Source organism: Bombina bombina, chromosome 1 (assembly GCF_027579735.1).
Source record: "Bombina bombina isolate aBomBom1 chromosome 1, aBomBom1.pri, whole genome shotgun sequence".
Lineage (NCBI taxonomy): Eukaryota > Metazoa > Chordata > Amphibia > Anura > Bombinatoridae > Bombina > Bombina bombina.
Genome location: NC_069499.1, coordinates 744169040 through 744195478, shown reverse-complemented (window position 1 = coordinate 744195478; position 26439 = coordinate 744169040). Strand labels below are relative to the sequence as shown.

The 26439-nt window shown below is 38.6% G+C and overlaps 1 protein-coding gene across 1 annotated transcript in view; it reads right to left on the bottom strand.

Annotated features, from left to right (window-relative positions):
• Positions 1 to 226: 226 nt before the first annotated feature.
• Positions 227 to 26439, bottom strand: part of CCDC160 (coiled-coil domain containing 160) — a 44222-nt gene continuing 18009 nt past the window's right edge. Inside the window, exon 2 of the mRNA XM_053691797.1 lies at positions 227 to 1354. Within this exon, the coding sequence (XP_053547772.1) occupies positions 362 to 1336 (975 nt within the window). The 5' untranslated portion in view covers positions 1337 to 1354 and the 3' untranslated portion in view covers positions 227 to 361. The remainder of the gene's footprint in view (positions 1355 to 26439) is intronic.

Sequence of the window (26439 nt, the reverse complement as noted above, 5' to 3'; positions counted from 1 at the left end):
AATGACTGGAGGTGGCAGTTAGGGGAGGAGCTATATAGACAGCTCTGCTGTGGGTGTCCTTTTGCAACTTCCTGTTGGGAAGGAGAATATCCTACAAGTAATGGATGAACCCATGGACTGGATACACCACAAGAGAAAGAAATTTATCAGGTAAGCATAAATTTTGTTTTTTCTCAAAAGTTTATACTTGGCTTATATTTCATTATATGACTTGAAAACAGAAATATCTTGTCTCTTTAAATTGTAAAAGTTGTATTTAATAAGTAAATCAGAAATTACAATCTAATTATTAAGCTTTAATGTAATGTTGATAAACTATATAAAATAAAAGCATGTATTGGATCTCTTTGGCTCTCAGTATTTAGTGAGGAGCAATGTTAAGTTGTACAATATTAGGACTACTATTCATTGATAATGAAGAAAAGTGTTTTCTTAGTGATTCCAATGCTGTAACATCTCTAGCATGCTGCTTTTTTTCATTGATCAGCTCTTCTCTAACAGTCTCAATTTCTCTAAGCAATTTATTTTTTTCTATATTACAATTTAACTTTATTTTTTCGGCAAATTCTGCATTTTTAATCTCCTGTTGCTGTTTTAACTTTTTTATCTCAGCTTCTAAATCTTTGTTCTTTAGCTGTAAATCCTGGTTTTCTTCTTGGACCTTGATTAAATGCTTATTAACAGCACTCAATTTCATGCATTTTCCTTGCAGTTCTCTTCTCAAATCCTGAAAAACAGCATCTTTTTTCCTCAAGTCTTTTTCCACTTGACTTAAATGGATTTGTTTACAAGCAGTTTGTTTTTTAGATATGGCGAGTGCCGTTTTCACAGCTTCCAGCTCTCTTTCAGCCACACTGTATTTAACTTTAAGCTCAGATATTTCCCGTTCACAGGCATTTAAATGAAGTTTTAAACTAGCCTCATTCATATGTTGTTTGTTCATTTGGTGCCGCAGAACATTTAATTCCTTTCCTATCCAAATACACTGATCACTACTTTCAACAACACTGGAAGGTCTCACATTTGACATTTTTGCACAAGTGCATGTTTCAGTTTGACCTGCATTAGGCTTTACTTGCTTGATGTTTTTCTCATACAAAGTTAAATCACAATCTCGCACGATCATCTTCGACAACATCTCCCTTCTTTTCAGTCTCTCTGCTTTCTGACTCTTCACAATTGCAGCATTATAAATTTGTTCCACTGCCATTGCTTTTTCCTTAGCTGTTTTTTCTGAGGCTAGCTCTTCAGGTTCAAATGGAAGATCAAAGAAATCTTGTGCCGTAAAATGTGGAGAGAATAAAGTTTTAACCCAATGTTTGTCCTCAGCTTCCATTCCACTCTTCCTGTAGACCTTAAACATAAAAAAATATTATATCAGAGACATTTCAGATAAAAGTTCTTTTCAATATATTGTTATCATTCATATCTAAAGGATACCATTTTAACCCCTTAATGACCGAGGACGTGCAGGGTACGTCCTCAGAAAAAAGGTGTCCTCGGTGTGGAAAGCAGCTGGAAGCGATCCTGCTCGCTTCCAGCTGCTTTCCGGTTATTGCAGTGATGCCTCGATATGGAGGCATCCTGCAATAACCTTAGATGGCCATCCGATGCAGAGAGAGCCACTCTGTGGCCCTCTCTGCACCGGACATCGATGGCCGGTATCGTTGGTGGGTGGGAGCCGGTGTGGGAGGTGGGTGGCGGCCATCGATGGCCCTGGTCATGTGGAGGGGGGCGGGATCGTGGGCGTGCAAGTCCGGGGGCGCGCGCGGGCGCGCCGGGGCAGGGACCGGGTGGGGACCGCTGCACTACAGAAAAAAATGTGTCCCAAAATAAAAGTGGGACCAGTAATTTTTTTAAAAAAACCTTAGCGTTATTTAGGTGGTGGGGGTTGGTCTGTGGGGGGGGGGGAAGCTACACTACAGAAAAAATAAAAAAAATAAAAAAGAAATAAACATTTGATTGTGCAAAATGGGTACTGGCAGACAGCTGCCAGTACCCAAGATGGCCCCCAATAAGGCAGAGGGGGAGGCTTAGAGAGCTGTTTTGGGGGGGATCAGGGAGGTTGGGGGCTAAGGGGGGATCCTAAACACAGCATATGTAAATATGCTTTTTTTTTTTTTTTCTTTTAAAAAAAAAAAAAAATCTTTTATTTTAGTACTGGCAGACTTTCTGCCAGTACTTAAGATGGCGGGGACAATAGTGGGGTGGGGGAGGGAAGGGAGCTGTTTGGGAGGGATCAGGGGGTGGGATGTGTCAGGTGGGAGGCTGAACTCTACACTAAAGCTAAAATTAACCCTGCAAGCTCCCTACACACTACCTAATTAACCCCTTCACTGCTAGCCATAATACACGTGTGATGCGCAGCAGCATTTAGCGACTTTCTAATTACCAAAAAGCAACGCCAAAGTCATATATGTCTGCTATTTCTGAACAAAGGGCATCCCAGAGAAGCATTTACAACCATTTGTGCCATAATTGCACAAGCTGTTTGTAAATAATTTCAGTGAGAAACCTAAAATTGTGAAAAAATTAACGTTTTTTTTAATTTGATCGCATTTGGCGGTGAAATGGTGGCATGAAATATACCAAAATGGGCCTATATCAATACTTGGGGTTGTCTACTACACTACACTAAAGCTAAAATTAACCCTAGAAGCTCCCTACATGCTCCCTAATTAACCCCTTCACTGCTGGGCATAATACGCGTATTTTGCGCAGGGGCATTTAGCAGCCTTCTAATTACCAAAAAGCAAAGCCAAAGCCATATATGTCTGCTATTTCTGAACAAAGGGGATCCCAGAGAAGCATTTACAACCATTTATGCTATAATTGCATAAGTTGTTTGTAAATAATTTCAGTGAGAAACCTAAAGTTTGTGAAAATATTTGTGAAAAAGTGAACATTTTTTTTTATTTGATCGCATTTGGCGGTGAAATGGTGGCATGAAATATACCAAAATGGGCCTAGATCAATACTTTGGGATGTCTTCTAAAAAAAAATATATACATGTCAATGGATATTCAGGGATTCCTGAAAGATATTAGTGTTCCAATGTAACTAGCGCTAATTTTGAAAAAAAGTGGTTTGGAAATAGCAAAGTGCTACTTGTATTTATGGCCCTATAACTTGCAAAAAAAGCAAAGAACATGTAAACATTGGGTATTTCTAAACTCAGGACAAAATTTAGAAACTATTTAGCATGGGTGTTTTTTGGTAGTTGTAGATGTGTAACAGATTTTGGGGGTCAAAGTTAGAAAAAAACAGAATTTATGCTTACCTGATAAATTACTTTCTCCAACGGTGTGTCCGGTCCATGGCGTCATCCTTACTTGTGGGATATTCTCTTCCCCAACAGGAAATGGCAAAGAGTCCCAGCAAAGCTGGTCACATGATCCCTCCTAGGCTCCGCCCACCCCAGTCATTCGACCGACGGACAGGAGGAAATATATATAGGAGAAACCATATGATACCGTGGTGACTGTAGTTAGAGAAAATAATTCATCAGACCTGATTAAAAAACCAGGGCGGGCCGTGGACCGGACACACCGTTGGAGAAAGTAATTTATCAGGTAAGCATAAATTCTGTTTTCTCCAACATAGGTGTGTCCGGTCCACGGCGTCATCCTTACTTGTGGGAACCAATACCAAAGCTTTAGGACACGGATGAAGGGAGCAAATCAGGTCACCTAAATGGAAGGCACCACGGCTTGCAAAACCTTTCTCCCAAAAATAGCCTCCGAAGAAGCAAAAGTATCAAATTTGTAAAATTTGGCAAAAGTGTGCAGTGAAGACCAAGTCGCTGCCTTACATATCTGGTCAACAGAAGCCTCGTTCTTGAAGGCCCATGTGGAAGCCACAGCCCTAGTGGAGTGAGCTGTGATTCTTTTAGGAGGCTGCCGTCCGGCAGTCTCATAAGCCAATCAGATAATAAGTTTAAGCCAAAAGGAAAGAGAGGTAGAAGTCGCTTTTTGACCTCTCCTTTTACCAGAATAAACAACAAACAAGGAAGATGTTTGCCTGAAATCTTTAGTAGCCTCTAAATAGAATTTTAGAGCACGGACAACGTCCAAATTGTGTAACAAACGTTCCTTCTTTGAAACTGGATTCGGACACAAAGAAGGTACAACTATCTCCTGGTTAATATTTTTGTTGGAAACAACTTTCGGAAGAAAACCAGGCTTAGTACGCAAAACCACCTTATCTGCATGGAACACCAGATAGGGCGGAGAACACTGCAGAGCAGATAACTCTGAAACTCTTCTAGCAGAAGAAATTGCAACCAAAAACAAAACTTTCCAAGATAATAACTTAATATCTACGGAATGTAAGGGTTCAAACGGAACCCCTTGAAGAACTGAAAGAACTAGATTTAGACTCCAGGGAGGAGTTAAAGGTCTGTAAACAGGCTTGATTCTAACCAGAGCCTGAACAAATGCTTGAACATCTGGCACAGCTGCCAGTCCTTTGTGAAGTAAAACAGATAAAGCAGAGATCTGTCCCTTCAGAGAACTTGCAGATAATCCTTTCTCCAAACCTTCTTGTAGAAAGGATAGAATCTTAGGAATTTTTATCTTGTTCCATGGGAATCCTTTAGATTCACACCAACAGATATATTTTTTCCATATTTTATGGTAAATTTTTCTAGTTACAGGCTTTCTAGCCTGAATCAGAGTATCTATTACAGAATCTGAAAACCCATGCTTTGATAAAATCAAGCGTTCAATCTCCAAGCCGTCAGTTGGAGGGAAACCAGATTCGGATGTTCGAATGGACCCTGAACAAGAAGGTCCTGTCTCAAAGGTAGCTTCCATGGTGGAGCCGATGACATATTCACCAGGTCTGCATACCAAGTCCTGCGTGGCCACGCAGGAGCTTGCAACGGCAAAGAGAATGACTGGGGTGGGCGGAGCCTAGGAGGGATCATGTGACCAGCTTTGCTGGGACTCTTTGCCATTTCCTGTTGGGGAAGAGAATATCCCACAAGTAAGGATGACGCCGTGGACCGGACACACCTATGTTGGAGAAATGTGTTTTTTTCCATTTTTTCCTCATATTTTATAATGTTTTTTATAGTAAATTATAAGATATGATGAAAATTATGGTATCTTTTGAAAGTCAATTTAATGGCGAGAAAAACGGTATATAATATGTGTGGGTACAGTAAATGAGTAAGAGGAAAATTACAGCTAAACACAAACACCGCAAAAATGTAAAAATAGCCTTGGTCCCAAACGGACAGAAAATGGAAAAGTGCTGCGGTCATTAAGGGGTTAAATTCCAATTATCAACCAGTGAACAATCAGGGGCCTATTTACTAATGTTCGAGCGGACATGATGCGATATTGCGGATCATGTCCGCTGCACATCGATAAATGCCGACAGTGTACTCTCTCGGCATTTATCATTGCGCCTGCAGTTCTTGTGAACTGCTGGTGCAATACTGCCCCCTGCAGATTCACGGCCAATCGGCCGCTAGCAGGGGGTGCCAATCAACCCGATTGTATTGAATCTGGTTGATTTCCAGTGATGTCTGTCTGTCCGCCGCCTCAGAGCAGGCGGACAGGTTATGGAGCAGCGGGCTTTAGACCGCTGCTTCCTAACTTGTGTTTCTTGCGAGCCTTCAGGCTCGCCAGAAACACGGGGCATCAAGCTCCATATGGAGCTTGATAAATATGCCCCTAAGTTATAGTTCTACATAGATATGCACTTCAAAATAAAAAGGATTAACATTTTATTTCAATAAAAAATATATATAACAGTGCACTTGCATACATAACAATGCACTTGCATATGCATTATAGAAATGTTTACTGATCTTTTAAATGATAAAAAAAAAGACCTACTCCTCAGCCTTTGTCACTGTAGAATTTATTAGAAAGGTCAAGAGAAATTTAAATAAGAATTATCAGTAGGATTAAATCAAATCTATATAGCCGGGATGGAAAACCTACAGGACATGTGCACATGGCTCAGTGCAAAAAACATTTGTGGCATGATTCCTCCAAACTTTAGCCATACTGCATGTTAGTAAGCACAGTATAAGCATAGTAAAGGCATGGAATGTGAAGGAGCATATATCATGTTGCAGATGTTTAAATGGTAAGGGCCATTTTGTTTTACACACACTGAACCAATGTTTATATCCCCTTTAGCCCATCTGCCTTTTAGTTTTAGGGATGTATTATTATTATCAGTTATTTGTAGAGCGCCAACAGGTTCCGCAGCGCTAAAGACATGGGTTTAATATGCAAGGTGACAATTATGGGAGACAAAAGGGATAGAGGGCCCTGCCAAGAGTTTCACTGTTGTAAATCATCACTGATGAAGGTGATCTACAAAGCAACTAGGCTTGTCGGCTTACATACTAAGGGGGTTCAAGGGGATAGCTAAAAGGAGGAGAGGAACTAAGGAAAATGTTAGTGTGTATTATATGCAATCCTGAACAGTAGAGTCTTTAAGGAATGCTTGGAAGTATGAAAACTAGGGGAAAGCTTAAAAAGTTAGAGCCAGGATTTTATGTTTTATTTTGGAGGTTAGGGGAAGCCAGTGAAGGGACTGGCAGAGAGGTGCAGCAGGTGAGGAGCAATGTGTAAGGAAGATCACCCTGGCAGAGGCATTTATTATGGATTGTAAGGGAGATAGACGGCAGCTAGGGAGGCCTGAGAGGATGGAGTTGCAATAGTCAAGGAGGGAAATGATGAGAGTGTGGATTAAAGTCTTAGTTGTGTTTTGTGTGAAGTGGAAGTGGCGAATTTTGGAGATGTTTTTGAGGTGGAGGCGGCAGGAATTGGCCAAAGACTGAATGTGGGGAGTGAAAGAGAGATCTGAGTCAAGTGTGACCCCAAGACATTGGGCATGCGGGGTTGGGGTAATGAGGTTATTAACAACAGTTAGAGAAAGTTGGAGGGTAAAAGGGGAGAAAATAAGCAGCTCAGTTTTGGAGAGATTTAGCATAAGGTAGTGAGAGGACATCCTGAATGAAATATTAGAAAGACAGTTAGTGACACAAGTTAGTAAGGAAGGGGATAGGTCTGGTGCAGAGATGAAGATTTGGGTATCATCAGCATACAAATAGTATTGAAACCCATGGGACTGAATAATAGTAACCTAAGGATGATGTATAAATTGAGAAGAAAAGGGGACCAAGGACAGAGCATTGTGGTACCCCATCAGAAAGTGGTAAAGGGTCAGAGGATGTGCCAGAGAAGGTAACACAAAAGGTCTGATTTGACAGGTAAGAGGAGAGCCACAAGGGAGCTGTGTCACAGGTGCCAAAATGAGGGTTTGGAGCAAGGGCGTGTGGTCAACAGTGTCAAAGGCTGCAGAAAAATCTAGAAGGATTTACAAAGAAAAGTTTACTTGATAAACGTGTATATACGAGCCTTTCCAGAGGTTTAAGGCGAAGGGGAGTAGGGAAATAGGGTGGTAGTTGAATGGGGATAATGGATCAAGAGAAGATTTTTGGAGGATAGGTGTAATTAGTGCATTTTTAAGGGATGAGGGAAATATACCAGTGCTAAGGGAGAGATTTAAAATATGTGTGAGGATAGGAGTAAGAGTAGGAGAGAGTGAGGGCAGTAGTTGTGAGGGGATGGGATCAAGGGGGCAGGTAGTGAGAGGAGGGCATAAACTTTGTCCTAGTAGCAGGAACAAAAAAGCTGAGTCTGTGGTTTGCGGGTTTTCGACATTGGTTATTGGTTGAAGGGGTTGGAGACAGGTAGTGTGTTGGGAGATTATTTTGTTTCTGATGTAATCTATTTTGTTGGTGAAGTGGTTGGCAAAATCTTGAGCTGAGAGAGAAGTGGAAATAGGAGGTGGGGGTGGGCGGAGAAGGGTGAGAACAGACATTTGGGTTTTAAGAGAGATTAGATTAGAGTAGTAGTATTGCTTGTAGAGGAAAAAGGGACATAAAACAAGTTGGGATAGAGAATACATATAATAATATGTACTTTAATTACTTTACCTGCAAATTTACACTGCAGTGCCTCCCCATTAACCCTTTCTTTTGGAACATGCCTAGAAGCAAATAAGCAGCTGCAAACTCAGTTGAAATACGATGTCTGTGTTTCTAAAGCTAAACACTGATAAGGGGGGTGGATCAGACTACTCCAGACAGCATATGTAATAATTTTACTTATTTTTGAAAACTATTTTAAAATACTTGCCAGCAATTTATAAACTATTTTTTATGCAAACTATTTTTACTTAATTAGCCCTTTTAGTATATGCACAGATCTCAACGTAATTTATGGAACTTTAAGGGCAGAATAGTAGGAGTTTAAGATGAACTTGTAATGAAGGAAGTCAGAAGAACAACGGGTTTTCTCCAATGTTGTTCAGCAGTGTGGGAACATCTACGTAGGTAGCGTGTCAGAGGAGTATGCCAGGGTTGAGGATGATTTTTTGGCTATGGTAGGAGGTTCCAAATTGCCAAGGACGTAAGAGTGGAATTATAGTGACATATAGATTGGTCAGGGCAGGAAAAGGAGATGGAAGAGAGCAAAAGTTTGTGAGGGTTTGAAAGATGTTGCCGATCAAGTGACAATGCTCCTGTGGAATTTGGTGTGAGGGTTAGAAGGAGGGAGGGCAGTAGGAAGTGCTGCGAAATTACAAGTGAGGAGATGATGGTCAGAAAGAGGAAAGGGGGAATTTATAATGTTTGAGAGAGTGCACAGATAGCTGAAAATCAAATCAAGGGAGCATCCATCTTTGTGAGTGGGAGAGTCAGACCCCAGTGACAGACCGTAAGAGGAAGGGAGCTGGATACGTTTTTTTGCACCAGGGGCAGCAGGATTGTCGACAGGGAGGTTGAAATCCCTAAGAATGAGGGCAAGGATGTCTGAGGAGAGGAAATAAGGTAGCCAGGGTGCAAAATGATTAAGAAATTGAGTTGAGGAACCAGGGGGCGATATATAATTGCAACATGTAGAGAGAGAGGAGAGAGAATAATTACTAAGTAAACATAATAAAGGTACCATGGGCATGCATAGGAATTTGTTTTGAAGATTACAGCCTGTTTGAGCACACTATCTCAAAAAGGTTCGCCACCACTACTTTGGAGCCTGAAATAGGTATGGGCAAATGTTTTGGCAAATTTGTTTAAATTTGTAAAATTAAATATTGACCAAGTGTGTGCATTCTAAACAAATATAGAATGTCTGACAAAAGTTTCATATTTTGATTTTACAATTATTGTTTAAAGGGACACTAAATCCAATTTTTTTCTTTAATGATTCAGATACATCATGCAATTTTAAGCAACTTTCTAATTTACTTCTATTATCAATTTTTCTTTGTTCTCTTGCTATCTTTATTTGAAAACGAAGATATCTAAGCTAAGGAGCCAGTCGATTTTTGGTTCAGACCCTGGACAGCACTTGTTTATTGGCGCTGTCCAGTCAGCAAGGACAACCCAGGTTGTTCACCAAAAATGGGCCGGCATCTAAACTTACATTCTTGCTTTTCAAATAAAGATACCAAGAGAATTAAGAAAATTTGATAATAGGAGTAATTTAGAAAGTTGCTTAACATTGACTGCTCTATCTGAATCATGAAAGAAAAATTTTGGGTTCAGTGTCCCTTTAACACGTGATATAACAAAATTAAAATTTAATTTTCAGATTTTAAAGTAAGTATGAGAAACAACATTTAAATGTTAATTTTTACATTTAATTTTTTTCAATTCAAAATAAGAAATTTAAAAGAAAGAAACATTCATTCTACTGAATTTAAATTATGGAACAAATGCAAGACAACATTTATTCCACTGCTTCAATTTCAAACAAGACATTCACACATCACTAGGGTAAAGATAATAATAACTGTCTGTAAAGTACTGTAACCTTTAATAAAAAAATATATATTTATTGCTTCAGCAAGATGCTGACCCTTCCCCTCCATTCTGCAACTCTTACATAGTGCTCGTGCAGCCGCAGGTTCATAGAGCAGGTTTTGTACAAATAGTGATTGCAGGTTGTCCAATATACATTGTACAAATAGATTTATCCTGACTGCTCAAAATAAATTGCCTTCATTCTGAAGCAAAAGTGATTCTGGACTCAATGTGACATTCAGCTACCCACCAACTAACCCCAACACACACTTTTAAATGAAATTCACATTTTGTAAGAAATTGTGAAGATCGTATGCTCTAATAAACCTTCATATTAGGGCATAGCAGGGTGGATACAGATCAAAGATAAAAAAATATATCAGATTTTTTATTTTATTTAAATCAGATTATTTTTTATTTCAATTAGATTTTTTTTAATAAAATGCTTTTTGGGAGGAACAAACTAAACATTTTCACCTGAAATGTCTATGTTTTGGCCCATATTCATGGGTAATACTTACCAGTAAGAACCCCTCCCCAAAGGGGCGTGAACAGAACTGCCCACTCCCCTAGTTACCTGTATATAGGTGACTCCCAGACAGTACCCCCCTCCTCCGACTAGAAATTTCCAGCTAACAGGTGGTCTAGGAAAAGATTGGGAGGGAGCCTGGTAGGTATTACCCAGGGATATGGGCCAAGATATAGAAATAACTATAATTTTGGGTGAAAATTGCTAGTTATCTTGGCCCAACCCTGGTAGTAATACCTACAAGTGAGAGGAATATAAAGCAATAAAAATAGGGTGGGAAAGAAAAAACACAAAAAGTATTAGACCAGGGTGGAGTACTTGATGTAGCATATCTAGATTTCAGCAAAGCATTTGAAACCGTCCCACACAACAAACTAATTGACAAACTATCTCCTTGGTCTAGACTCAAAAATTGTGTACTGGGTAGAATGCTGGTTAAAGGACAGAAACCAAAGTGTCTTAATAAATGGTGTACAGTCATCAGAGGAGGCTGTTACTAGTGGTGTTCTTCAGGAATCAGTTCTGGGCCTGTTTTGTTTAACATTATTATCAGAGATATCAGCAAAGGGCTACAGGGGAAAATATGTCTGTTTGCAAATAATACAAAAATTTGTAACAGAGTAGATGTTCCAGGGGGGTAGAAAATATGAGAAGTTATATACAACAATTGGAGGATTGGACAAATGACTGGGATCTAAAGTTTTACACAGCAAAGTGTAAAATTATGCACTTAGGGAAGAAAAATCCAAATATTAATTACAGACTCAATGACTCTTTACTGACTGTTACAAATGAGGAATGGGACTTGGGGATCATTATTTCAGATTATTTAAGATTTAGTAAACAATGTAGTAATGCAGCGAGTAAGGCCAGCAGAATGCTTGAATGCATTGGTAGAGGTATTTGCAGCAGAAATAGTAAGGTTATTATGCCACTTTACAGATCATTAGTTAGGCCTCATCTTTAGTATTGTGTGTAGTTCTGGAGGCCATATCTTCAGAAGGATATAAACAAACTTGAATCTGTGCAAAGGAGGGCTACCAAAATGGTACATGTTCTTAAAAATAAAATGTACCAGGAGATGCTCAATGACCTAAATATTTAACTGAGCCAGTGAGAATTTTACATAAAAAGGAAAATTCAAGAACAAGGAGTCATGATCTCAAGCTGAAGGGTAGTAGATTCAGCAGTAATTTGAGGAAGCACTTCGTTACAGAAAGGGTGATTGATTTATGGAATAAACTTCCACAAGAGGTAGTAATGACAAACACTGTGGGGGACTTTAACAATGCCTGGGACAAGGATAAGGCTATCCTACAAACTAGATAAGTTTATACGTTTAGGAACTATCCGGCAGACTTGCTGGGCATATGGCTCTTATCTGCTGTCAATATCAATAAAATGCAAGAAATCCCTGAAAAAAATTTCAAAAGTATAATGAGACAAAACTGAAAACAGAATCCTTTGATCAAACTTTTCAGAAGCTGATTGAGAATATCCAGCTTATAATGATGATAAAACTTTATAGCCAAACCCAGCAGAAGCTGACTGGTGTACATCAAGCTTGACATATGGAATGCAGAAGTTCCTCTGGCTCGGCATCTGTTTTGAAATCTATAATGTTGCAAAAACCCTAGTTGAGAATGCCATAAGGCCCTCTTTAACCTGCTCATTCTATTACTAGTATGATCTGAAAATAATTTGAACAATCCAAATAGAGATGGTAGACTTTGTGAATGCCTACCCATGACAAGGACATTGTAATAAAACAAAGACAATCAGCTGCAAAGAAATAGAGCCCTCTTAGCAGAAACCTGAAAGCAACAGACCATAACCAAAAGGTAAAATGGTTTCATTTGACTCTACTGCTTATCAGGACTGAAGGAAGGTAAAATAAATATCTTGACTCCACTAAACGTCAGAGGCAACTTTGGCAACAGTTCTCAAAAAAATTATTTCATCCTGATTAAATAATAAAATATATGACTGCTTCACATAAAGTGCCTGAAATTCTGAACATTTCAAGCTGATGTAATAACCACTAGAAAATGTAAGAAACCAGTTACAAATAACACAAAGGAGGATACAAAACGGATATCCAACTAACTTAGTTGGATATGGACCAAGACTTGAAAGAATTGCATTACCAAGAGATCTTAAAGTGAATGTAAAAAATGTAAAAAAATGAATGAGACTTTCATTCATGAAATGTTTAGTATATACTTATCTTCGGAAATATTTAGCTAGTAACGCTATAAGGATAAGAGCCAATCCTCCGAATGGGCCAGCTCCTAAACTTACATTCCTGCTTTTTAAATAAAGATACAAAGAGAACAAAGAAAAATTGATAATAGGAGTAAATTAGAAAGTTTCTTAAAATATCAAGCTCTATCTGAATCATGAAAGAAAAAAAAATGGTTTTCATATACAGGTAGCCCTCAGTTTACGCCGGGGTTAGGTTCCAGAAGGAATTGTTGTAAATCGAAACCGTTGTAAATTGAAACCCAGTTTATAATGTAAGTCAATGGGAAGTGAGGGAGCTAGGTTCCAGGCCCCTCTCAAAATTGTCATAAGTAACACCTAATAATTTTTAAAGCTTTGAAAGGAAGACTTTAAATGCTAAACAGCATTATAAACCTAATAAAATAATCACACAACACAGAATATATAATTAAACTAAGTTAAATGAACAAAAACATTTGCTAAACAGCATTATAAACCTAATAAAATAATCACACAACACAGACTTCACTTACATTTTTCTGCAAACAGTTCTTTCTATGCATTCCAATCTGGACTGAGTTATAGACAGGAAGACCTTGTTCCTTTGAAATCTTCTCAATAGTTCAGGTCTGGTTAAACTGATTAATTTCAGCTTGCTTGGCTTTGCTGCAACACAAGCGGGCAGCTTCATCTACTGGCTATTTTAATAAATGCACTGCTTCCCAATGCTTTTCAATAGCAGTCACATGACTGGAAAAAAAGGTTGTTATTCTGAAACTGTGTAAATTGAACCGTTATAAAACGAGGGCCACCTGTACCTTTAAGACTCAAGTGTTTGAGCAAAAACCTTTCGAAAAGACCAAAATTCTAATCAAATGAGATTATAACTTTTTTGAAGAGCGCCAACAGATAGCAGAATATCTGTTATGAAAGCATTTTATTGGATCATCCAAGAGGAAAATACAGATCCAGAATTTGTTAAAAAAACAATAGTTATAGGTTTGCAAGAGTGTTAAAAACACTAAGGCTGAAACATTCAACTGCGGCAAACAGACGCTTTCAGCAGCCATGCCTTAAACCTAAAACTCTGAGTTCGGATTCAGCAGATGATCCTGAAGCAGCGTGTCTTGTGATATTGGAAATATATATTGAGGTTGACTTGTCATCCTGTGGACTAGAAAAAAACAAGGTCTGAAAGACCAAAAAGGGAAGGATTACAAGAAGTGTTACCTTTTCCTTCAAGATTCTCTTAGTAGATAAGGAATGAGAGGAAATAGAGAAAACACATAGATCAAGGTGAACTCACAGGACAGAGTATTCACTCCTAGAGCCTGAACATCTGGGGGGAAAAAAAGAGATATATTGTGGAATCTGAAAAAAGAGACTAGAAGCCATAGATCACCCTATGGAATACTCCACTTATCCACATTCTACTGAAAGTTGAATTGTGGAGTTGCCATTCTGTTGTTATTACCCACTTCCTGCAAAGGAAGTCTGTGCTGAAATTCATAGAACCTGAAATATGGATGGCTATCAGAAGCTTGCGTTGAGCCCACACAAATATAGAAAAGATCTCCTTCAGGACTAACTGACTTCTTGTTTCTCCATTGCAAAATGAGCCAATCTGGCTCTAACATGAGTAGACTTCTGGACAGATTTAAATTCTGAATCCACTAAAGAAGAGCATCTTCAGTACAACTCAAAAAGGGAGGATGCATCAGAAATAGAATCAGATATATCTAGAAATAACAGATTAAAATACTGGGAAATATGTATACCCTAGTTTGCTCAAAAACTTCTTATGAACTGAAATGTAACCTCCAATTTCAGAGATTCTTTAGTTTAGGGAGTGGTGATATACCAGAGAAATAAGAAAATCTAGTTCAAATGTTTGCAAACTTCAAAGTTCCCTGCAAGCAGAGGCACCTGAACAAGTAAATAGGATTGAAAGACATGAAGAGCTGAAATGAAAAAAAAAAAGTCCCTAGTCTGGGACAGAGAATCTCAATCTTGAAAGTGAAGAGGAAAATAAATGTATGTAAGAGAGACCCTTGCCTTAAAATAGACAGGTTTAGTGAAACACACCCAGCTTGTGTGAGACAGTTAATTACGTCAGTGAAATAATGTGACTAAAGAGAATGCCCTGTACCTTAAAGGGACACTATACCCAAACATTTTCTTTCATGATTAAGGTAGAGAATACAATTTTAAACAACATTCCAATTTACTTCTATTACCTAATTTGCTTCATTCTTTAGATATACTTTAATGAAGAAATAGCAATGCACACAGTGAACCAATCACAGGAGGCATCTTTGTGCAGCTACCAATCAGCAACTACTAAGCATATCTAGATATGCTTTTCAGCAAAGAATATCAAGAGAATTAAACAAATTAGATAATAGAAGTAAATTAGAAAGTTGTTTATAATTGTATGCTCTTTCTAAATCATGAAATAAAAAAATTGGTTTTCATGTCCCTTTAAATTACAATAGGACTACAGGAAAAAGGTTTACTCTAGATCAGACCACAATCAGGCTCATACCTTCAAAATGTACTCGTGAAGTAATTCTGTAAAAAGAACCTAAATTCTGACTGTCTTTGCCTGTAAAGAAAAGTAGATTTGATTTATCTTATAATCAAATTATACTAAAAACACTAGTTTTGTAAAATAAACTTTTTTTCAGTGGTGTTACAATAATTTGAACCACATTTATGTCTTGCGTTATTACTGTGAAACATTCCTTATTTAAAACCATATAAGTTTCCAAAAAGGCAAAAATTAAGTTAATTTCTGAGACATAAATAGATTAAAAATAGCTAAGCCATAAGGCCCTTCTTACCAGACCTGTAAAATCATAGATTCAGCATAAAAGTTAAAATAACTAGTACATAGCTGTCAGAGAAAAGTGTTATGTTTTCTGAAGTTCTATAAGAGAAGGCAAAAAGATTGTTCTTCAGAAAAAAAGGCAGTAAATACAACAGGAGACTGAACATTTAACGCACAGCCAGGACAGAAATAAATATTATTCGGACTTCCTGCTGGAAGCAGGTACTTTTTATTTTTTAACCCCTTAACCCAAATGGACGTATAACATAATTTATGTAAGAACTTACCTGATAAATTCATTTCTTTCATATTGGCAAGAGTCCATGAGCTAGTGACATATGGGATATACAATCCTACCAGGAGGGGCAAAGTTTCTCAAATCTCAAAATGACTATAAATACACCCCTCACCACAATTCAGTTTAACGAATAGCCAAGCAGTGGGGTGATAAAGAAAGGAGTAGAAAGCATCAACAAAGGAAATTTGGAAATAATTGTGTTTAATACAAAAAATCATAACCACCATAAAAAGGGTGGGCCTCATGGACTCTTGCCAATATGAAAGAAATTAATTTATCAGGTAAGTTCTTACATAAATTATGTTTTCTTTCATGTAATTGGCAAGAGTCCATGAGCTAGTGACATATGGGATATCAATACCCAAGATGTGGAGTCTTCCACTCAAGAGTCACTAGAGAGGGAGGGACTAAAACAAAAAACAGCCATATTCCGCTGAGAAAATAATCCACAACCCAAAAATAAGTTTATTTTCACTTTTGAAAGAAAAAAACTTAAATCAAAAAGCAGAAGAATCAAACTGAAACAGCTGCCTGAAGAACTTTTCTACCAAAAACTGCTTCCGAAGAAGCAAATACATCAAAATGGTAGAATTTAGTAAATGTATGCAAAGAGGACCAAGTGGCTGCTTTGCAAATCTGATCGACTGAAGCTTCATTCTTAAAAGCCCATGAAGTGGAGACTGATCTAGTAGAATGAGCTGTAATTCTCTGAGGCGGGGATTGACCCGACTCCAAATAAGCTTGATGAATCAAAAGTTTCAACCAAGAAGCCAAGGAAATAGCAGAAGCTTTCTGACCTTTCCTAGGACCAGAAAATAAAACAAATAGACTAGAAGTCTTCCTGAAATTTTTAGTAGCTTCCACATAATATTTCAAAGCTCTTACCACATCCAAAGAATGTAAAGATCTCTCCAGAGAATTCTTAGGATTAGGACATAAAGAAGGGACAACAATTTCTCTACTAATGTTGTTAGAATTCACAACCTTAGGTAAAAATTGAAAAGAAGTCCGCAAAACTGCCTTATCCTGATGAAAAATCAGAAAAGGAGACTCACAAGAAAGAGCAGATAGCTCAGAAACTCTTCTAGCAGAAGAGATAGCCAAAAGGAACAACACTTTCCAAGAAAGTAGTTTAATGTCCAAAGAATGCATAGGTTCAAATGGAGGAGCCTGTAAAGCCCTCAGAACCAAATTAAGACTCCAAGGAGGAGAAATTGATTTAATGACAGGCTTAATACGAACTAAAGCCTGTACAAAACAGTGTATATCAGGAAGTATAGCAATCTTTCTGTGAAATAAAACAGAAAGAGCGGAGATTTGTCCTTTCAAGGAACTTGCAGACAAACCCTTATCCAAACCATCCTGAAGAAACTGCAAAATTCTAGGAATTCTGAAATAATGCCAGGAGAATTTATGAGAAGAACACCATGAAATGTAAGTCTTCCAAACTCTATAATAAATCTTTCTAGAGACAGATTTACGAGCTTGTAACATAGTATTAATTACTGAATCAGAGAAACCTCTATGACTTAGAACTAAGCGTTCAATTTCCATACCTTCAAATTTAATGATTTGAGATCCTGATGGAAAAACGGACCTTGAGATAGTAGGTCCGGCCGTAACGGAAGTGGCCAAGGCGGGCAACTGGACATCCAAACCAGATCCGCATACCAAAACCTGTGTGGCCATGCTGGAGCCACCAGCAACACAAAAGACTGTTCCATGATGATTTTGGAAATCACTCTTGGAAGGAAAACTAGAGGCGGGAAGATGTAAGCAGGTTGATAACACCAAGGAAGTGTCAGCGCATCCACTGCTTCCGCCTGAACATCCCTGGACCTGGACAGGTATCTGGGAAGTTTCTTGTTTAGATGAGAGGCCATGAGATCTCTCTCTGGAAGCCCCCACATCTGAACAATCTGAGAAAATACATCTGGATGGAGAGACCACTCCCCTGGATGTAAAGTCTGGCGGCTGAGATAATTCGCCTCCCAATTGTCTACACCTGGGAGAGATTAGACAGGAGCTGGATTCCGCCCAAGCAAGTATCCGAGATACTTCTTTCATAGCTTGGGGACTGTGAGTCCCACCCTGATGATTGACATAAGCCACAGTTGTGATATTGTCTGTCTGAAAACAAATGAACGGTTCTCTCTTTAGCAGAGGCCAGAACTGAAGAGCCCTGAGAATTGCACGGAGTTCTAAAATATTTATTGGTAATCTCGCCTCTTGAGATTTCCAAACCCCTTGTGCTGTCAGAGACCCCCAAACAGCTCCCCAACCTGAAAGACTCGCATCTGTTGTGATCACAGTCCAGGTTGGGCGAACAAAAGAAGCCCCTTGAACCAAACGATGGTGATCTATCCACCATGTCAGAGAGTGTCGTACATTGGGATTCAAGGATATTAATTGTGATATCTTTGTATAATCCCTGCACCATTGATTCAGCATACAAAGCTGTAGAGGTCTCATGTGAAAACGAGCAAAGGGGATTGCGTCCGATGCTGCAGTCATGAGACCTAAAACTTCCATGCACATAGCCACTAAAGGGAATGACTGAGACTGAACAATGCTAGATATGTCAGAATCAAATTCATGTTGCGCTAAATTTTCCAACCAGAAAGTTGATGCAGCCGCAACATCACCCAAAGAAATAGCAGGTCTAAGAAGATGACCTGAATATAAATAGGCCTTCCTTAGATAAGATTCAAGCTTCCTATCTAAAGGATCCTTAAAGGAAGTGTTATCTTCCATAGGAATAGTGGTACATTTAGCAAGAGTAGAAATAGCCCCATCAACTTTGGGGATCTTTTCCCCAAAACTCTTTAGATTTTGCTGGTAAAGGATACAATCTCTTAAACCTTGAAGAAGGAATAAAGGAAGTACCTGGCTTATTCCATTCCCTAGAAATCATATCAGAAATAGCCTCAGGAATGGGAAAAACACCTGGGGAAACCACAGGAGGTTTAAAAACAGCATTTAAACGTTTATTAGACTGAACGTCAATAGGACTGGTTACCTCAATATCCAAGTAATTAACACTTCTTTTAATAAAGAACGCATATACTCTATTTTAAATAAATAAGTAGATTTGTCAGTGTCAATATCTGAGGAAGGATCTTCTGTTTCAGATAGATCCTCAGCAGAAGAGGATGAATTATTATGTTGTTGGTCATTTGAAATTTCATCAGCTAAATGAGAAGTTTTAAAAGACCTTTTACGTTTATTAGAAGGTGGAAATGCAGACAAAGCCTTCATAATAGATTCAAAAACAAAATCTTTAAAATTTACAGGTATATCATGCACATTAGAAGTTGAAGGAACTGCAACTGGCAATGTACTATTACTGATAGAAACACTATCTGCATGTAAAAGTTTATCATGACAACTATTACAAATGACATTCGGTGGAATAATTTCTACAATTTTACAACAAATGCACTTAGCTTTGGTAGAACCGATGTCAGGCAGCAATGTTCCAGCAGAAACTTCAGAGACAGGATCGGATTGGGACATCTTGCTCAATGTAAAAGAAAAAACAACATATAAAGCAAAATTATCTATTTCCTTAAATTACAGTTTCAGGAATGGGAAAAAATGCAAAAGCATAGGCCTCTTGATAGAGAAAAAAGCAGGAGGCAAACATGAATGGGGTATTGAAATAATGAAAAAAAATTGGAAATGACACACTTGTGTCACTAATGACGCCGCCGTGTGAAAGGTCTCGGCGTCACGTATGACGCCGGAAATGACTAAGTTGCGCCATAAACTTATTTTTTCGCGCAATAAAGTCTAGCATTTGACGCACCCGCTGGCCTAACACCCGCAATTGCAAAAAAGTAGTCAAAATGAAAAAAAGACTAAACCCCAGGTAAGAAATAAATTTCTTAAAGTGTTTACATTCCCAAATATGAAACTGACAGTCTGCAGAAGGAAATACATGAAGAAAAAATATAAAAATAAAATAATATGGTTGCATAAGTGTGCACACCCTTAAACTAATACTTTGTTGAAGCACCTTTTGATTTTATTATAGCACTCAGTCTTTTTTGGTATGAGTCTATCAGCATGGCACATTTTGACTTGGCAAGATTTGCCCACTCTTCTTTGCAAAAACACTCCAAATCTGTCAGATTGTGAGGGCATCTCCTGTGCACAGCCCTCTTTAGATCACCCCATAGATTTTCAATCGGATTCAGGTCTGGGCTCTGGCTGGGCCATTCCAAAACTTTAATTTTCTTCTGGTGAAGCCATTCCTTTGTTGATTTGGATGTATGCTTTGGGTCGTTGTCATGCTGAAAGATGAAGTTCCTCTTCATGTTCAGCTTTCTAGCAGAAGCCTGAAGGTTCTGTGCCAATATTGACTGGTATTTGGAACTGTTCATAACTCCCTCTAGCTTAACTAAGGCCCCAGTTCCAGCTGAAGAAAAACAGACCCAAAGCATGATGCTGCCACCAAAATGCTTCACTGTGGGTATGGTGTTCTTTTGGTGATGTGCAGTGTTGTTTTTGTGCCAAACATATCTTTTGGAATTATGGCCAAAAAGTTCAACCTTAGTTTCATCAGACCATAACACTTTTTCCCACATGCTTTTGGGAGACTTCAGTTGTGTTTTTGCAAAATGTAGCCTGGCTTGGATGTTTTTCTTCGTAAGAAAAGGCTTTCGTCTTGCCACTTTACCCCATAGCCCAGACATATGAAGAATACGGGAGATTGTTGTCACATGTACCACACAGCCAGTACTTGCCAGATATTCCTGCAGCTCCTTTAATGTTGCTGTAGGCCTCTTGGTAGCCTCCCAGACCAGTTTTCTTCTCGTCTTTTCATCAATTTTGGAGGGACGTCCAGTTCTTGGTAAATGTCACTGTTGTGCCATATTTTCTCCACTTGATGAGGACTGTCTTCACTGTGTTCCATGGTATATCTAATGCCTTGGAAATTCTTTTGTACCCTTCTCCTGACTAATACCTTTTAACAATGAGATCCCTCTGATGCTTTGAAAGCTCTCTGTGGACCATGGCTTTTGCTGTGAGATGCGACTAAAGAAATTTCAGGAAAGACCAACTAGAGCAGCTGAACTTTATTTGGGGTTAATCAGAGGCACTTTAAATGATGGCAGGTGTATGCTGACTCATATTGAACATGATTTTGAATGTGATTGCTTAATTCTGAACACAGCTACATCCCCAGTTATGCAACCACATTATTTTAGTTTTTTTCTTTTTCTCCACCTAAAATATTTCAGTTTGTTTTTCAATTGAGTTGTACAGTTTATAGGTCACATTAAAGGTGGAAAAAGTTCTGAAATGATTTATCTTTGTCTCATTTATTTACATCAAAGAAACCTGACATTTTAACAGGGGTGTGTAGGCTTTTTATATCCACTTTATGTATGTATGTGTATATGTATATATATATATATATATATATATATATATATATATATATATATATATATATATATATATATATACACACAGGTGGCCCTCGTTTTACAACGGTTCAATTTACACCGTTTCAGAATAACAACCTTTTTTTCCAGTCATGTGACTGCTATTGAAAAGCATTGAGAAGAAGTGCATTTATTAAAATAGCCAGTAGGTGGAGCTGTCCGCTTGTGTTGCAGCAAAGCCAAGCAAGCTGAAATTAATCAGTTTAACCAGATCTGAGCTATAGAGCAGATTTCAAAGGAACAAGATCTCCCTGCCTATAAATCAGTCCAGATTGGAATGCATAGAAATAACTGTTTGCAAAAAAATGCAAGTGAAGTCTGTGTTGTGTGATTATTTTATTAGTTTTATAATGCTGTTTAGCAAATGTTTTTGTTCATTTAACTTAGTTTAATTATATATTCTGTGTTGTGTGATTATTTTATTAGGTTTATAATGCTGTTTAAAGTCTTCATTTCAAAGCTTTAAAAATAATGTATTAGGTGTTACTTATGACAATTTTGAGAGGGGCCTGGAACCTATCTCCCTCACTTCCCATTGACTTACATTATAAACTGGGTTTTAATTTACAACGGTTTCGATTTACAACCATTCCTTCTGGAACCTAACCCCGGCGTAAACTGAGGGCTACCTGTATATATATATATATATATATATATATTGCAGGAACCTCCTCAGAGCTGGAGTTCCTGAGCTCCGGGCATTTGCCCGCATATGGAACCGGAGTGTGAGGGCAGATGCCAGATCGTTACAGATGATCACACTGTGTGCGTCACCATCTGCAACGATCGTTTGCTGGTGCCGGCGGGAGGTGTGGGAGGGAATCCAGGTGGATGGTCCAGCAGCAGAAGAGCAGAAGGGGGAGGTAGTGGGAAGGCCCTACACTGCAGAAAAATAAAAATAAAGGGAAAGGCAGAGAACGGCGCCATGCAACAGAAAAAAGGTGGGTTACCACGACACTACAGAAAAAAAATAAAAATAAAATAAGCTACCTAAGATGGCAGGCATAGTTAGAGGTGGGAGGGTTTGAGAGCTGTTTGGGAGGGTAAGGGGGGACCTACACATCAGAAAAGATAAAACAAACTTCCATTATGTATATTGGCAGACTGTCTGCCAATACCTAAGATGGGGGGAGGGAAGAGAGCTGTTTGGGAGGGATCAGGGGTGGGAGGGTAATCTTTACACTAAAGCTAAAATTAACCTTACAAGCTACCTGATTAACCCCTTCACTTCCGGGAATAATAGAAGTGTGGTGCGCAGCTGCAGTTAGCAGCCTTCTAATTACCAAAAAACAATGGCAAAGCCGTGCATGTTGGCTATTTCTGAACAAAGGGGATTCCAGGGAAGTTTTTAAAATAATTTTTGCTATGATTGCACAAGCTGTATGTAAATAATTTCAGTGAGAAACCCAAAGTTTGTGATAAAGTTAACTTAATCGCATTTGGCGATGAAATGTGGCATGAAATATACAAACATGGGCCTAGATCACTGGTTTTTAAACCTGTCCTCAGGTCTCCCCAACAGTCCAGGTTTTCTGGATTACCTTGGATGAGAGCAGGTAAAATAACCATGTTTACTAATCAGCTGATTATTTCACCTGTGCTCTAGTTCAGATATCCTCAAATGTGGCCTGTTAGGGAAGCCTGAGGACAGGTTTGAAAACCAGTGACCTAGATCAATACCTTGGGTTGTCTACTTAAAAAACAAAATTTATGCTTAACTGATAAATTTATTTCTTCAAGATATGGTGAGTCCACTGGTTCATCTTAATTACTGTTGGGAATATCACTCCTCGCCAGCAGGAGGAGGCAAAGAGAACCACAGTAAAAACTGTTAAAGGGACACTGAACCCAAATTTTTTCTTTTGTAATTCAGAAAGAGCATGCAATTTTAAGCAACTTTCTAATTTGCTCCTATTATCAATTTTTCTTCATTCTCTTGCTATCTTTATTTGAAAAAGAAGGCATATAAGCTTTTTTTTGGTTTCAGTACTCTGGACAGCACTTTTTTTATTGGTGGATGAATTTATCCACCAATCAGCAAGGACAACCCAGGTTGTTCACCAAAAATGGGCCGGCATCTAAACTTACATTTGTGCATTTCAAATAAAGATATCAAGAGAATGAAGAAAATGTGATAATAGGAGTAAATTACAAAGTTGCTTAAAATTTCATGCTCAATCTGAATCACTAAAGAAAAAATTTGGGTACAGTGTCCCTTTAAGTATCACTTCCCTACCCATAAACCCCAGTCATTCGACCAAAAGTAAATGGAGAAAGGAAAGCAACACAAGGTGCGGAGGTGTCTAAGGTTTAATCAAAAAAAAAAAAAAAAACTCTTGAAAAAATGTAATATAAGGGTGGGTCCGTGGACTCACCATATCTTGAAGAAATAAATTTATCAGGTAAGCATAAATTTTGTTTTCTTCCAAAAGATGTGGTAAGTCCAAAGGTTCATCTTAATTACTGTTGGGAACCAATACCTAAATGGAAGGCACCACCGCTTGAAGAACCTTTCTCCCAAAAGCCGCATCAGCCGAGGCAAAAGTATCAAATCTGTAAAATTTGGAAAAAAAGAATACCAAATTGCAGCCTTGCAAATCTGCTCCATAGAAGCTTTATTTTTAAAAGCCCAAGAAGAGGCTACAGTCCTGGTGGAATGAGCCGTAATTCTCTCTGGAGGTTGTTTCCCAGTCAACTCATACAACAAGCAAATCACACTTCGCAACCAAAAGGCAAGAGTAGACGCAGTTGCTTTCTGACCTCTGCGCTTCCCGATAAAACAAACGGCTAGATTTAGAGTTTGGCGTTAGCCGTCAAAACCAGCGTTAGAGGCTCCTAACGCTGGTTTTGGGCTACCGCTGGTATTTGGAGTCAGTCAGGAAAAAGTCTAACGCTCACTTTGCAGCCGCGACTTTTCCATACCGCAGATCCCCTTACATCAATTGCGTATCCTATCTTTTCAATGGGATCTTTCTAACGCCGGTATTTAGAGTCGTGGCTGAAGTGAGCGTTAGAAATCTAACGACAAAACTCCAGCCACAGAAAAAAGTCAGTAGTTAAGAGCTTTCTGGGCTAACGCCGGTTTATAAAGCTCTTAACTACTGTGCTCTAAAGTACACTAACACCCATAAACTACCTATGTACCTCTAAACCGAGGTCCCCTCACGTCGCCACCACTCTATTAAAGATTTTTAACCCCTAATCTGTCGACCGCACACCGCCGCCACCTACATTATCCCTATGTACCCCTAATCTGCTGCCCCTAACACCGCCGACCCCTATATTATATTTATTAACCCCTAATCTGCCGCCCCCGCTATCGCAGACCCCTGCATATTATTATTAACCCCTAATCTGCCGCTCCGTACACCGCCGCCACCTACGTTATCCCTATGTACCCCTAATCTGCTGCCCCTAACACCGCCGACCCCTATATTATATTTATTAACCCCTAATCTGCCGCCCCCAACGTCGCCTCCACCTACCTACAATAATTAACCCCTAATCTGCCGACCTGATCTCACCGCTACTCTAATAAATGTATTAACCCCTAAAGCTAAGTCTAACCCTAACACTAACACCCCCCTAAATTAAATATAATTTACATCTAACGAAATAAATTAACTCTTATTAAATAAATTATTCCTATTTAAAGCTAAATACTTACCTGTAAAATAAACCCTAATATAGCTACAATATAAATTATAATTATATTGTAGCTATTTTAGGATTTATATTTATTTTACAGGCAACTTTGTAATTATTTTAACCAGGTACAATAGCTATTAAATAGTTAATAACTATTTAATAGCTACCTAGTTAAAATAATTACAAAATTACCTGTAAAATAAATCCTAACCTAAGTTACAATTAAACCTAACACTACACTATCAATAAATTAATTAAATAAAATACCTACAATTAAACCTAACACTACACTATCAATAAATTAATTAAATACAATACCTACAAATAAATACAATGAAATAAACTAACTAAAGTACAAAAAATAAAAAAGAACTAAGTTACAAAAAATAAAAAAATATTTACAAACATTAGAAAAATATTACAACAATTTTAAACTAATTACACCTACGCTAAGCCCCCTAATAAAATAACAAAGACCCCCAAAATAAAAAAATGCCCTACCCTATTCTAAAATTAAAATAGAAAAGCTCTTTTACCTTACCAGCCCTGAAAAGGGCCCTTTGCGGGGCATGCCCCAAAGAATTCAGCTCTTTTGCCTGGAAAAAAAACATACAATACCCCCACCAACATTACAACCCACCACCCACATACCCCTAATCTAACCCAAACCCCCCTTAAATAAACCTAACACTAAGCCCCTGAAGATCTCCCTACCTTGTCTTCACCACGCCGGGTTCACCGATCGATCCAGAAGAGCCTCCGATGTCTTGATCCAAGCCCAAGCGGGGGGCTGAAGATGTCCATGATCCGGCTGAAGTCTTCATCCAAGCGGGAGCTGAAGAGGTCCATGATCCGACTGAAGTCTTCTATCAAGCGGCATCTTCAATCTTCTTTCTTCCAGATCCATGTAGTTCATCCCGCCGACGCGGAACATCCATCCTCACAGACAACTTGGATGACGTCCCTTAAAGGAACCTTCATTCGTCGTCTAGTCGTCGGAAGAAGAGGATGGATCCGCGCTGGAGGTCTTGAAGATCAGCCGGTCGTCATCGGATGGAAGAACATAGAAGATGCGGCTTGGATGCAGATGTTTGGCGGTCCGGATGTCCTCTTCTGCCCGCTTGGATCAAGACTTCAGCCGGAGGATGGATGTCTTCAGCCCCCCGCTTGGGCTTGGATCAAGACATCGGAGCCTGGACGGATCGCTGATACCCGATGTGGTGAAGATAAGGTAGGAAGATCTTCAGGGGCTTAGTGTTAGGTTTATTTAAGGGGGGTTTGGGTTAGATTAGGGGTATGTGGGTGGTGGGTTGTAATGTTGGGGGGGGGGTATTGTATGTTTTTTTTCCAGGCAAAAGAGCTGAATTCTTTGGGGCATGCCCCGCAAAGGGCCCTTTTCAGGGCTGGTAAGGTAAAAGAGCTTTTCTATTTTAATTTTAGAATAGGGTAGGGCATTTTTTTTATTTTGGGGGTCTTTGTTATTTTATTAGGGGGCTTAAAGTAGGTGTAATTAGTTTAAAATTGTTGTAATATTTTTCTAATGTTTGTAAATATTTTTTTATTTTTTGTAACTTAGTTCTTTTTTATTTTTTGTACTTTAGTTAGTTTATTTCATTGTATTTA